The sequence below is a fragment of the Bos indicus x Bos taurus genome, chromosome 7 (genome assembly GCF_003369695.1).
Source record: "Bos indicus x Bos taurus breed Angus x Brahman F1 hybrid chromosome 7, Bos_hybrid_MaternalHap_v2.0, whole genome shotgun sequence".
Taxonomy (NCBI): Eukaryota; Metazoa; Chordata; class Mammalia; order Artiodactyla; family Bovidae; genus Bos; species Bos indicus x Bos taurus.
Genome location: NC_040082.1, coordinates 1000606 through 1013404, shown reverse-complemented (window position 1 = coordinate 1013404; position 12799 = coordinate 1000606). Strand labels below are relative to the sequence as shown.

At 41.2% G+C, this 12799-nt stretch overlaps 1 protein-coding gene across 8 annotated transcripts in view; it reads right to left on the bottom strand.

The window, feature by feature from the left end:
• TMEM232 (transmembrane protein 232) overlaps positions 1-12799 on the bottom strand; it is a 263318-nt gene that overhangs the window by 199360 nt on the left and 51159 nt on the right. For all 8 annotated transcript variants that reach the window (XM_027545464.1, XM_027545462.1, XM_027545463.1 and 5 more), the window contains 2 exons: positions 12550-12704; positions 3399-3553 (listed from right to left, as the gene is read on the bottom strand). In XM_027545464.1, the coding sequence (XP_027401265.1) occupies positions 3399-3553; positions 12550-12704 (310 nt within the window). The remainder of the gene's footprint in view (positions 1-3398; positions 3554-12549; positions 12705-12799) is intronic.

Here is a 12799-nt window from a genome sequence, read left to right as displayed (position 1 = left end):
CGGCAACTACCATAGCCTCAAAACCCTCCAAGCCGGCTTCAACCATACATGCACCAAGAGCTTCCAGATGTTCAAACTGCATTTAGATAAGGCAGAGCAACCAGAGATCAAATCGTCAACATCTGCTGGATCATCGAAAAAGCAAGAGAGTTCCAGAAAAACATTTACTTCTGCTTTATTGACTATGCCAAGGCCTTTGACTGTGTGGATCACAGCAAACTGTGGGAAATTCTTCAAGAGATGGGAATACCAGACCACCTGACTTGCCTCCTGCAAAATCTGTATGCAGGTCAAGAAGCAACAGTTCAAACTCGACATGGACCAACAGACTGGTTCCAAATTGGGAAAGGAGTACGTCAGGGCTGTATATTGTCACCCTGCTTATTTAACTTATATGCAGAGTACATCATGAGAAACACTGGGCTGGAAGAAGCACAGCTGGAATCAAGATTGCAGGAAGAAATATCAATAAACCCAAATATGCAGATGACACCACCCTTATAGCAGAAAGCAAAGAGGAACTGAAAAGTCTCTTAATGAAAGTAAAAGAAAAGAGTGAAAAAAGCTGACTTAAAACTCAACATTCAAAAAACTAAGATCATGTTATCCGGTCCCATCACTTAATGGCAAATAGATGGGGAAAAAGTGGAAACAGTGACAGACTTTATTTTTGTGGGCTCCAAAATCACTGCAGATGATCACTGCAGCCATGAAATTAAAAGACACTTGCTCCTTGGAACCTAGACAGCATATTAAAAAGCTGAGACATAACTCTGCTGTCAAAGGCCCATCTAGTCAAAGCTATGGTTTTTCCAGTGGTCATGTATGGATGTGAAAGTTGGACCATAAAGAAAGCTGAGCACCAAAGAACTGATGCTTTTGAACTGTGGTGTTGGAGAAGATTCTTGAGAGTCCCTTGGACTGCAAGGAGATCCAACCAGTCCATCCTAAAGGAAATCAGTCCTGGGTGTTCATTGGAAGGACTGATGCTGAAGCTGAGACTCCAATATTTTGTCAACCTGATGTGAAGAGCTGACTCATTGGAAAAGACCGTGATGCTGGGAAAGATTGAAGGCGAGAGGAGAAGGGGACGACAGAGGATGAGATGGTTGGATGGCATCACCAACTCAATGGACATGAGTTTGAGTGAACTCCAGGAGCTGGTGATGGACAGGGAAGCTGGTGTGCTGCAGTCCATGGGGTCGCAAAGAGTCGGACACGACTGAGGACTGAACTGACTGAAGCCTGTGGCCCAGAGCCAGGGGCCACAATAAGAGAAGCCATAACAGTGAGAAGCCCCAGCACAGCTGGAGAGTAGTCCCCATTCTGCAACTAGAGAAAAGCCCCATTGCAATGATGACCCAGTGTAAATAAAATTAACAAATAAATTAATTTTTGAAAACAATAAGTATAAAAAACAAAACTATTCGGCAGTGCTCTTTTAAACAATTACCTTTTCCATTCCGTTACAGTCACTGGGTCTTACTATTTTTTTCAATGTACTCTGCTCATTCAGCACTGTCTGATTGTTGCCTTGCCCTCCCACACTTGATTTCCACAATGTCCTCCCAGAAAAAGAAAAGTCAGGATTCAGTGTCACGATGCCTCCAGTCTCCTAAGTAAGGAGCCAGAATGAAAGCAGGGAAGTCAGGATTCAGTGTCACGATGCCTCCAGTCTCCTAAGTAAGGAGCCAGAATGAAAGCAGGGAAGTCACGATTCAGTGTCACGATGCCTCCAGCCTCCTAAGTAAGGCAGCCAGAATGAAAGCAGGGAAGTCAGGATTCAGTGCCACGATGCCTCAGCCTCCTGAGTAAGGAGCCAGAATGAAAGCAGGCTGATACACCGAAGAGAGTGCTGCGCTGGGCCCTGAGACCTGGTTCCCGTCACCACGGAGTCTGTGAACTCGGCCTTGGTTTCTTCATCTGTGAAGTAAGGATAATCGTGTATAATCCCCCAAACCCCTAAATTTATAAAATACTAAGTTATTTTAAAAATCTTAAAGAGAAATCCCTGAGGGCTTCCCTGATAGCTCAGTTGGTAAAGACTCCAACTGAAATGCAGGAGACCCCTGTTCAGTCCTTGGGTCAGGAAGATCCGCTGCAGAAGGGATAGGCTACCCACTGCAGCATTCTTGGGCTTCCCCTGTGGCTCAGCTGGTAAAGAATCCACCTGCAATGCGGGAGACCTGGGTTAGATCCCTGGGTTGGGAAGATCCCCTGGAGAAGGGAAAGGCTCCACTCCAGGATCCTGGCCTGGAGAATCCCATGGACTGTAGAGTCCATGTGGTCACAAAGAGTTGGACATGACTAAGCTACTTTCACTTTCAAAGACAAATCACTGAAAAATTAAATTAAATATTGATAATATAGTGAAAATGAAGATTGGTAAAAGAAATAATTTCTTGACTTTCAAAATTAGATTCTTAATCAGCCACTGCACTTATCTAAACATGTTTAGTTGGAAATTATTAGAATATTTTGAAAATAAACTTGAAAACATTACACAATATTTACTTTTATATTGAAATATAATTTATTTTTATATTAAGTTAGAGTCTTCCAAGACTCTAAAATAGGCTATTAGACAAGCTTTAAGCTATTCTCCAGAAATCTTTACTTGATCTAGAATCCCCAAAAACATCCAAATGAAACTGGGAAAATAGTTTTTGTCCATAAGAAATGGACAAAATTTGTACAAATTGGTTGACATAGAGTGGGCTTGCCAGAGGCTTAAAAACTGTAATTAATTTTAAGAAAAATTTATGAATTTGCAAGTTGCTATAGCATGACATATTATTGATTGTTAGTAGTGGAAAAATAATTCAAATTCTCTGATCAGCCTCCAATACTGAAAGAGATATCCTCTGATCAATTTCCTCAGAAATACTCCTTTAAAATTCTTCTTTCCGCAATTGAACTCGTGCCCTCTTTGATAGTAATTTAAGACCTTTTTATCCCTTTTCAAATTACCATATGTAGAGGAGGAAACTAAGGCTTAACAGTCACTTCTGTTACGCTTTACGACTAAGGCATAAGGAAACAAACGGAGTCATAGCACACTCCCCCATGGGTAATAACTGTGCTTCACTGCTGTTAGATAACTTGAAAAGGAAAAGATGCTTAAAATTGTGGGAATGAAGTTATCAATAACAAATTTCCTTCGATAAAGACGAAAGGCAATACAAGTATGCTCATCTAGCCAAAAAAAGGTGAGAACAATTTATTGATGAAATGAACTAATACAAAATATAGAAACTGCCCTCGTCTTTGGAACTGAGATTATAAATTGTTTTCATAGTCAACTAAGGTGTGATTAACATTTAAGTACAAAGGTTATTTAACATTTAAACACAAAGGTTTCTCCATGAGTTACTCTGGATTTATAGGATCCCACTTACCAGGATTTCTTCTGAAGCTGTGTTTTACGAGAGATGAGATGTTCAAGCACCTTATTTAACTGGGGACTGTTCTTCTGAACACAAGTCCAGGCAGAAACACAGTGCCAGAGCAGGTGGCTAATTTCATATCCTTTCTCATTAAGTTGCAAATGTTCCTGGAAGTGAAATATGAAAATATGTCTGAGAAAGAGTTCTTTGACTTGAATAAACATGGAAATAAACTTTAAATGTTTTTTTCTACATCATGTTACATCAAGTGGAACAATTTACTCGAACACATTTTTAAAAGAATATGCAGTTGATCTGAGCTTCATATGTTTATTTTCACATGGATCCCCTGCGTACAGTGTTGTTCAGTCGCTCAGTCATATCCGACTGTGACCGCGTGGACTGCAGCACTCCAGGCCTCCCTGTCCATCACCATCTCCCGGAGCTTGCTGAAACCATGTCCACCGAGTCAGTGATGCCATCCAACCATCTCATCCTCTGTCATCCCCTTCTCCTTCCACCTTTAATCTTTCCCAGCATTAGGGTCTTTTTCAATGAGTCAGCTCTTGGCATCAGGTGGCCAAGGTATTGGAGTTTCAGCTTCATCATCAGTCCTTCCAATGAATATTCAGGACTGATCTCCTTATTGACTGGTTGGATCTCCTTGCAGTCCAAGGGACTCTCAAGAGTCTTCTCCAACACCACAGTTCAAAAGCATCAATTCTTTGGTGCTCAGCTTTCTTTATAGTCCAACTCTCACATCCATACATGACCACTGGAAAAATCATAGCTTTGAGTAGACAGACCTCTGTCAGCAAAGTAATGTATCTGCTTTTTAATATGCTGTCTAGGTTGGTCATAGCCTTTCTTCCAAGGAGCAAGTGTCTTTCAATTTTATGGCTGCGGTCACGATCTGCAGTGATTTTGGAGCCCAAGAAAATGAAGTCTGTCACTGTCTCCATTGTTGCTCCATCTATTTGCTATGAAGTGATGGGACCAGATGCCATGATCTTAGTTTTTTGAATGTTGAGTTTTAAGCCAGCTTTTTAACTCTCCTCTTTCACTTTCATCATGAGGCTCTTTCTGCCTCATGCCATAAGGGTGCTTTCTGCCATAAGGGTGGTATCATCTGCATATCTGAGGTTATTGATATTTCTCCCAGCAATCTTGATTCCAGCTCGTGCCTCATCCAGCTCCACATTTCACACGATGTACTCTGCATATAAGCTAAATAAGCACTCTGTGACAGGCTGAAGGGTGGGATGGGGAGGGATGGGAGAGAGATCTGGGAGGGAGGGGACATGGGTGTACCTGTGGCTGATTCTTGTTGATGTTTGACAGAAAAACAAAATTCTGTAAAGCAATTACCCTTCAATTTAAATATATATATATATATAAATGTGTGCCACAATTGGAGAGTCTGTGTGCCCCAACAGAAGGAAGATCCCGAGGGCCCACAACTAAGACCAGACTCAGCCAAATAAACAAATAAATAAATATTTTTTAATGTGTATTTTCACTCTAAGGACCAAAGTATTGCCTAACTGGACATGGTCAATGTCTGCTAAGAAACGATTTTAAAAGCCTACAAAATCAGAATGCGAATGAGTTATTTGTTTTTCTCTTAAAATGCTTCCCAACAGTTTCAAAGATTTAATTGATCTACTAAAGTAATTGGTACAAAGAAACAGATTTGTGTGTGTTTGTGTCCGTTTATTTTTATTTTTTTAATATAAATTTATTTATTTTAATTGGAGGCTAATTACTTTACAATATTGTATTGGTTTTGCCATACATTGACATGAATCCGCCATGGGTGTACATGTGTTCCCCATCTTGAACCCCTCCCACCTCCCTCCCCATCTCATCCCTCTGGGTCATCCCAGTGCACTAGCCCTGAGCACCCTGTATCATGCATTGAACCTGGATTGGCGATTCGTTTCACATATGAAAAGAAACAGTTTTTAGACATAGCACTCCTATTGAATTTTTGTCAACAGTAAAGATTCGAATACACATCCTGTGATATGTACTCAAATCACTAATTTAGCTGGTATTTTATTCTTTTATGCACCAAAAAAAAAAAAAAACACATTTAAAGAGATTCCAAACAGTTTTATAATTCTCATTTACTATTTGAAATGGCATCAAGACTACAACTTAAGTTTTCATATTGTGCACTCATAAGAGAGAAGGCCAGAAGTTCATACATAAATTTTAAACGAAGACGTTTTAGTCTAGTCAACTGTTTAGTTGAGTCTCACAGATGTGGATTAATCTGCATTATGTCTGGGACGTGGGTGCTGGCAATAAAGGCAGGAGGAGGATACAGTCTCTGCAGGAGCGTTACTGCCTCAGGGAACCATCATCCACAGGAGAAGGGGAGACCAGGGGGTGTTTGGAATATTAGAATACCCTCAAAAAGCCTGTTCTAAAATAACATGAGACATCAGACTAAGATGTGTGGACTCCAGTTAATATACATATTTCATCCAAATAACTCAATGTTCTGCTTTGTGGTAGAGTCTCCCCCCAAACATGGAGCCCACATAACTGAAATTCTTTTCCCAAATCGCTCTAGAACTCTCAGCCTGGACGCCTGACAACCCTCACGTGGCAGACACTCTGAATGCGTGTGTAGGCACATACGTTTTGAAACTTGTGAATGTCTTGATGAACAAAAACAATCAATACTTTTTTTTTTTTTTTTCAAATCATGTACATTGTGTGGCTAGAGACTATTCAATTAAGTCAAAAATTCTCTTTAACAAACTTATGTACCATCATCAGAGGAAATTTGCAAAAGCTTTTGGTAAAGAAATGATCAGGATTTAGATCCTGGAGATTTCAGCTTGATTTTCAATTTTATAGGACACCATTCTCACTTATCACTAAAATTGAAAAAAGAAGCCTCTGACTTCTGGAACTGAGCTGACATCAGTATGACTACAAACTGGTCTGCTGCTCACAGGCAGGTCATTTTACTCTGCTGGACATAAACTCACAGAATATCAACCTCAGACAACACGACTCTGATAAATAAACAAAGCCACTTGGTTTTTTTTCTAAGCACACACAGAAAGTCACTGTGCCCCCTACAAAACACCCAACCAGAACTGCCCCTACATCTGCCAGCATCCAATCTAAAGGCGACTCCTGTTTCCCTAGGGCCTCCCCCAACCTGCCATACCTGGAAATTTTCCAGATAAGTGAGGCTTATCTCTTATCCTTATGTGTTAAATCCTTCTATAATTCAAGCATTTACATGGACATCTTGCTAAAGTTTCTTCCCTGCTTTTATACTTTTTGCAAAAGAAAAAATGTATTTGAAAAACTAGAATGAATTAATATAATGATGATGATGATGTGATTTAATACCATCATCACGTATATCAACCACATAGTAGACGAAGAGGAAGCAGCACTCTGAGGGCCGTAGGTGGTGTAGAGTTCTTTGCGTTTACACCAGATCAGCCCCACCCAAGGTGCGGTTGGCTGATAACTCCCATCTGCAAACAAACTGCTGACTACAGTACATAAATAAAAATGTGTATTTTAAAACATAAAATTTAGCTGTTAATTTTATTTTCAGTCCAATTAGAAATGAATGCCTATACATAGATTTCTTTTTAATTTTTGTAATTCATATTATTGTAGTTTTAAAAAGTATCAGGCACGGAGCACTGCATTGAATGACTCCCAGAGAACTGGAACTTAGTCTCTCTCGGGGTCAGTGTGGTTTTACGGCCACGTCCGGTAGTTCCTTCATTTCCCCCTGCCTGCTGCCCAGCTTTGGGCTATGCTGGTTTGCAGACTAGCACCCATACCCAAGGACAAGGGGAGGGATGCTCGAGAGGGAGGCCGGCCCCTGCAGGTGGGCAGGTGGCAGCTTTAATCAGCAGGGAAGCGTATATTCGAGGCTTCCCTTAGGAGGCTGCATAGATCTCCACACCTGCCCTCCAGAACCTTATGGTTAGGACTTCCCGGGGGGTTAAGAATCCACCCAGCAATGCAGGGCAGGCAGGTTCAATCCCTGGTCAGGGAACTAAGCTCCCACATGCCACGGAGTGACTAAGTCACGTGCTGCGAGTACTGAGTCCACATCCCCCAGCTAGAGAGCCCCTGTGCGCTAACTCCTGAGGCCTGTTCGTCCCAGAGCCCCTGCCTCAGCCAGAGAATGTGTCCTGCAGGGAAAGACCTCACATGCCACAGCACAGACCCAACTCAGTACAGATATAAAGCCCACCTACCAAAGTGCTGCCAGTATGCTGTTGGCTGAGAATTCAGATAACCACATCAGCTTGAATTTTGTGCAAATCTGAGAAGCTCTGAGTGTCTGACCAGACTTTTTGATAGCAAAAATGAACTCTGAAGCACGGGCTCTATTGTGACTGCTCAAAGACAGCATTTGGAGTTTTATCATTGCTTTCATGCATTTGGGAGATGGTTGTCACTGCCATGAAAGGACCTCTCAATACAAATGTGTTACCTAATAACAGGACGTGAATCACAGGGTAATGCTCCTAATTATAAAGAACCTGTGTTTCAGTCTAACCCAATTCCTAGAAACCATTTATAATTACAGTACAACACAGAATGTTCCAAATTTAGACAATGCTTTCGGCTTACTAAGTACTTAAGGCCCTGGAAGATGAGACTGCGAATACATTTGAATGTAAAGCCTGTGTCTTTCGAAGGTTTCGTGAAACTATTTGTGCTTTAGGATGGATGCACCTAGTTAGTAAATGGTCTACTGCATTTTAGTTGAATTTGAATCTACCTTCTCCAAAGAACCATGTTATTATTCTCATGTGACAACTGTGCTTAACAAATTCAGCCTTGCTGGTGACCAAAGGACAGAGTGGAAAACTCAATCCAGTGTTCTGGCTCTGCAATCCACAGAGCCAATTAAAGTGCACCATTTGTCAAAGTCAATGGAAACCCTGTGTCTGGATCAGCTTGAAAGAACATTAAAAGGAGAAACAGGTTCCAGCAGCAGGGGAAAGGAAATTTCCTATTTTTATAAAGAACCAACACCCATACTGTGTGTATCCTAATGCTTATATCCCACAGAATTCCTTTTTTAAGTGATTTTTTAATAGCTCTTCGAAAACAAATAGTTTCTACTCCAATGCTTATAAAAATATTAAAAATAAAGTATTTTACAGTGGCCGAAATATGTTATCATGGGCCCTGTAGCATTACTGGAGGATAAGAGCTGTAAAAATAACTCCACAAATCCTCTGCTATAGCATGTGAATAATAAAGAAGAGAGACAGGATGAATACAGATGTTACCTTTTATATTCCCAGTTTTCTCCCTTCTTCCCCCCTTTTGTTCCCCAGAAGTTGAGACAGATGAGTACTGAATGAGTAAATACTCAACTGAAGTGGGGAGGCTGGGTTACACTTACACCAGAGAAGCTGGGCGGACCCTGGGCGACAACACACGCCATCAACCACTGAATCCGCTGAACCTGAGACTCTCAGCAGCGCTGTGGCTACACGACCTTCTACATTCTTTACATTAGGAGGAAATGGGAGCAGGAAAAGGAGGGCAATAAGTCTGATAGGCTAAAATCTGTTATACTCTCTCCATGGAATCTCACACATGGAGCTGAGATAGTATTTAAAAAGACTGAAACTACACCGTCTGTTCTAAAATGTGGAAGAGCGCAGAGGCTTAGAGACTTGTCCCATCGTAAGCAGACAACGTTCTTTTCATGTGCTGACGTTCTTGCCCCTTTCAGCTCATCGAAAGCTGGATCTGAACTGCCTGAAAACAGTAGGCCTCCATGTCCTTTTGTGTGTCCTGCCGAGGCCGACAACAGCAGCCTGACTTAAGGAAAAGCAGCATCAGCCCTGAAAGTCGTGCACATCACGACTGTAACATGCAGGCTCTCAAGGTTTCAGTTTCTTAGTTGATTAAAGGAAAAACACTCAAATCACCACCACATTAGGGTTAGCACAATTAACTACATAATTAAGCACAATTATTGTCAGCATAATCATGTCCTTAGATGAGAATTATTATATTTAACTGCCTAAGTGAGTTCTTAAGTATATTTTTCAATAACTAGTCTACATTTGCACGGCTCTTACTAATTTATGAGCACATGCTTTTTTTGCAGTCTTCACAACAGTCCTGTAGATTAGTTAGGGCAAATATGATGATGAAGATAGTATCTTTTTTAAAGGTCAGCAGACAGGGATTTAGAGAGTTTAATGGAACAACAGACTGGTTCCAAATAGGAAAAGGAGTAAGTCAAGGCTGTATATTGTCACCCAGCTTATTTAACTTAATGCAGAGTACATCATGAGAAACGCTGGGCTGGAGGAAGCACAAGCTGGAATCAAGATTGCCAGGAGAAATATCAATAACCTCAGATATGCAGATGACACCACCCTTATGGCAGAAAGTGCAGAGGAACTAAAGAGCCTCTTGATGAAAGAGAAAGAGGAGAGTTAAAAAGTTGGCTTAAAACTCAATATTCAGGAAACTAAGATCATGGCATCCGGTCCCATCACTTCATGGCAAACAGATGGGGAAACAGTGGAAACAGTGGCTGACTTAATTTTGGGGGGCTCCAAAATCACTGCAGATGGTGAGTGCAGCCATGAAATTAAAAGACACTTACTCCTTGGAAGGAAAGTTATGACCAACCTAGATAGCATATTACAAAGCAGAGGCATTACTTTGCCAACAAAGGTCTGTCTAGTCAAGGCTATGGTTTTTCCAGTGGTCATGTAGGAGGTCATGTGAGAGCTGGACTGTGAAGAAGGCTGAGAGCTGAAGAATTGATGCTTTTGAACTGTGGTGTTGGAGAAGACTTGAGAGTCCCTTGGACGGTAAGGAGATCAACCAGTCCATCCTAAAGGAGATCAGTCCTGGGTGTTCATTGGAAGGACTGATGCTGAAGCTGAAACTCCAATACTTTGGCCACCTGATGTGAAGAGCTGACTCATCTGAAAAGAGCTTGATGCTGGGAAAGATTGAGTGCAGGAGGAGAAGGGGACTACAGAGGATGAGATGGTTGGATGGCATCACCAACTCAATGGACATGAGTTTGAGTAAACTCCGGGAGTTGGTGGACAGGAAGGCCTGGCGTGCTGCAGTTCATGGGGTTGCAAAGAGTTGGACATGACTGAGCGACTGAACTGAACTGAACTGAACTGAATGGACCTACTCTGGACCACACAGTCAGTTGGTGAGTAGGTCATTCCTTTTCATAGTCAGTACTTTCTCTGTTGCTCAATGTCTTAGGTTATATATTTAAATTATTAAAATATATTTTAAACTGTAAAACAAGCTCCTTTTATGCATGAAGCAAACTATGTTCATTAGTAAGAATAACCAAATGGTTCAAAGGGCTTAGTGTATGTCTGCGGGGAGCTGCCCATGAGAACGGGGTCCTTTGTCCGAAGGACACAGCTCTGGGAGCTGCCTCAGTCCTTGAGGGTTTGCTTGCAAACATAGCTCTCTGTCCCCCCACCCCAGAGATTAGGTGCTTATTTACTGCAGACACCTGGAGTTCTGTGCAAACTTCTCATGCACAGGGAAATGTTATCTGGTGTAAGAAATAATAACAGGGAGCCATTCCCATGCTCTCAAGATTTCTTGTGACTGTTTGTAAGATGTATAGGCCAACCAAGAAAAAATGTCAACTGTCTTGTCTTTCTCACACTCTTCTGTATAAATATAAGATGCTGAATAAAGTTGGTGTCAGACTGCGTCCCTTCGTGGAGACGTGTCTGAACCTCTCGACCCCATCTTTGTTGTAGTCTCTTGCTTTAGTTTCTTTCTTAGCCCTACCGTGCACATTCTCGGGACCTGATCAACTTGGCCGGCTGGCACCGGCATATGTCATTGTTTATATAAATGGTCCTCCACCAACTTATGAGCCAAAGAGAAAACACTAACTCCTAGAAAAATCTCAGATAGATGTGGTTGAATGTTTTTCCTTATACACTTAAATTTTAGGTAGTTTTAGGAAGGAACCAAAGGAAGCATGGGGAAACTATGAGGCAACTCAAAATAATCCTTGGTATATGACAAAACTTTTACTTTCCAACTCAGAAATTAGTGATCAACATTAGGAAAAACTATCTGTCCCAATTGTATATAATTCCTTGGTATGTAATGAGTTATGTCTTATGCAAACAGAACTCCAGTGTTCTTGTCCCTTATAGACTGATGTACTTCAAAAGACAAACTTCAGTCTTTGTGACTTGCAATGCCTCTATTTCCCTTTCTCACATATATTCTGAAAGAAAGCAGCGAACACTTCAGACCTTTAATTCTTGATTCTTGATTGTTTTTTGCTACATATACCTACTATTTTATAATTTATAAATAGAAATTCTGTTTCTCTAATTCTTAAAAAAGAGAAAAATACATTTAACATAATGCTAGTTGGAATAACAAAGGAAATTAAAAAAAAATTTTTCTTAAATAGTTTTGCTTTTAAGTCCTCAATTTTGAACCATTTAAAAGCTTTCAGTTGGTTTTAATAGCATATTAAATATTATTACACATGAATTATGGAGCATAAAAGTATTACACTTGCTTTCATTAATAGCCTGCACTTTATACACTCTCCCTTTAATAAAAATGTAATACCATAAAATGTTCATTTAAAAGTCAATCTAAATTAAGTTGCGATTTTTAATTAATCAGCTGAGATGGACTCTGTAAGGAAGAAGGTAGGAGGGCGTCACTCCATCTAAAGCAGCAGCGGGGGAGACTGACTTCCACCGCGGTCCTAACTGCGATCTAGGAAGCGAGCCTCGGTTGCGCGGCCTCAGTGTCTGTACTGTTCATGCCTCTCCCCAGCTAAGTTCATCTTCAGCCATGTTACTGAACTGTTAAGCAGTGATTTTTAATCACAGTAATGTGACCTGATCTGCCACGCACTGGGATACACGTGGGCCTCGCACGTAGCGCTGGTAGAGACCCCGCCTGCCGGTGCAGGAGACTCAGGCAACCCGGGTTCGATCCCTGGCTTGGGAAGACCCCTGGAAGAGGGCGCGGCAACCCATCCGGGATTCTTGCCTGGGCAGTCTCGTGGACAGAGGAGCCTGCTGGGCTATACAGCCGGTAGGGTGGCAGAGAGTTGGGCACGACTGAAGCAACTTAGCAGTTAGCACGCATGGGATATACTCACCATTGCAGAATCTGTATTCTTGTCCTCCACAGGCCTAAAAATTGATTCAGAAGGGAGTTCTCTTTTACATATGATTTCCATGATTTTCAGAATGCACTGCACATTCGAAGAGATGTTTGGATACATCCAATATAATTCTTTGGAGCAAGAAAGTGCTAGTGTAAGAAAAATAATTTGTGAGAAATATTTCATTAACATCTCGCACTGTGTTTCATTTGTCTTTTCGCTATTAAAATATAATTAAATTCAG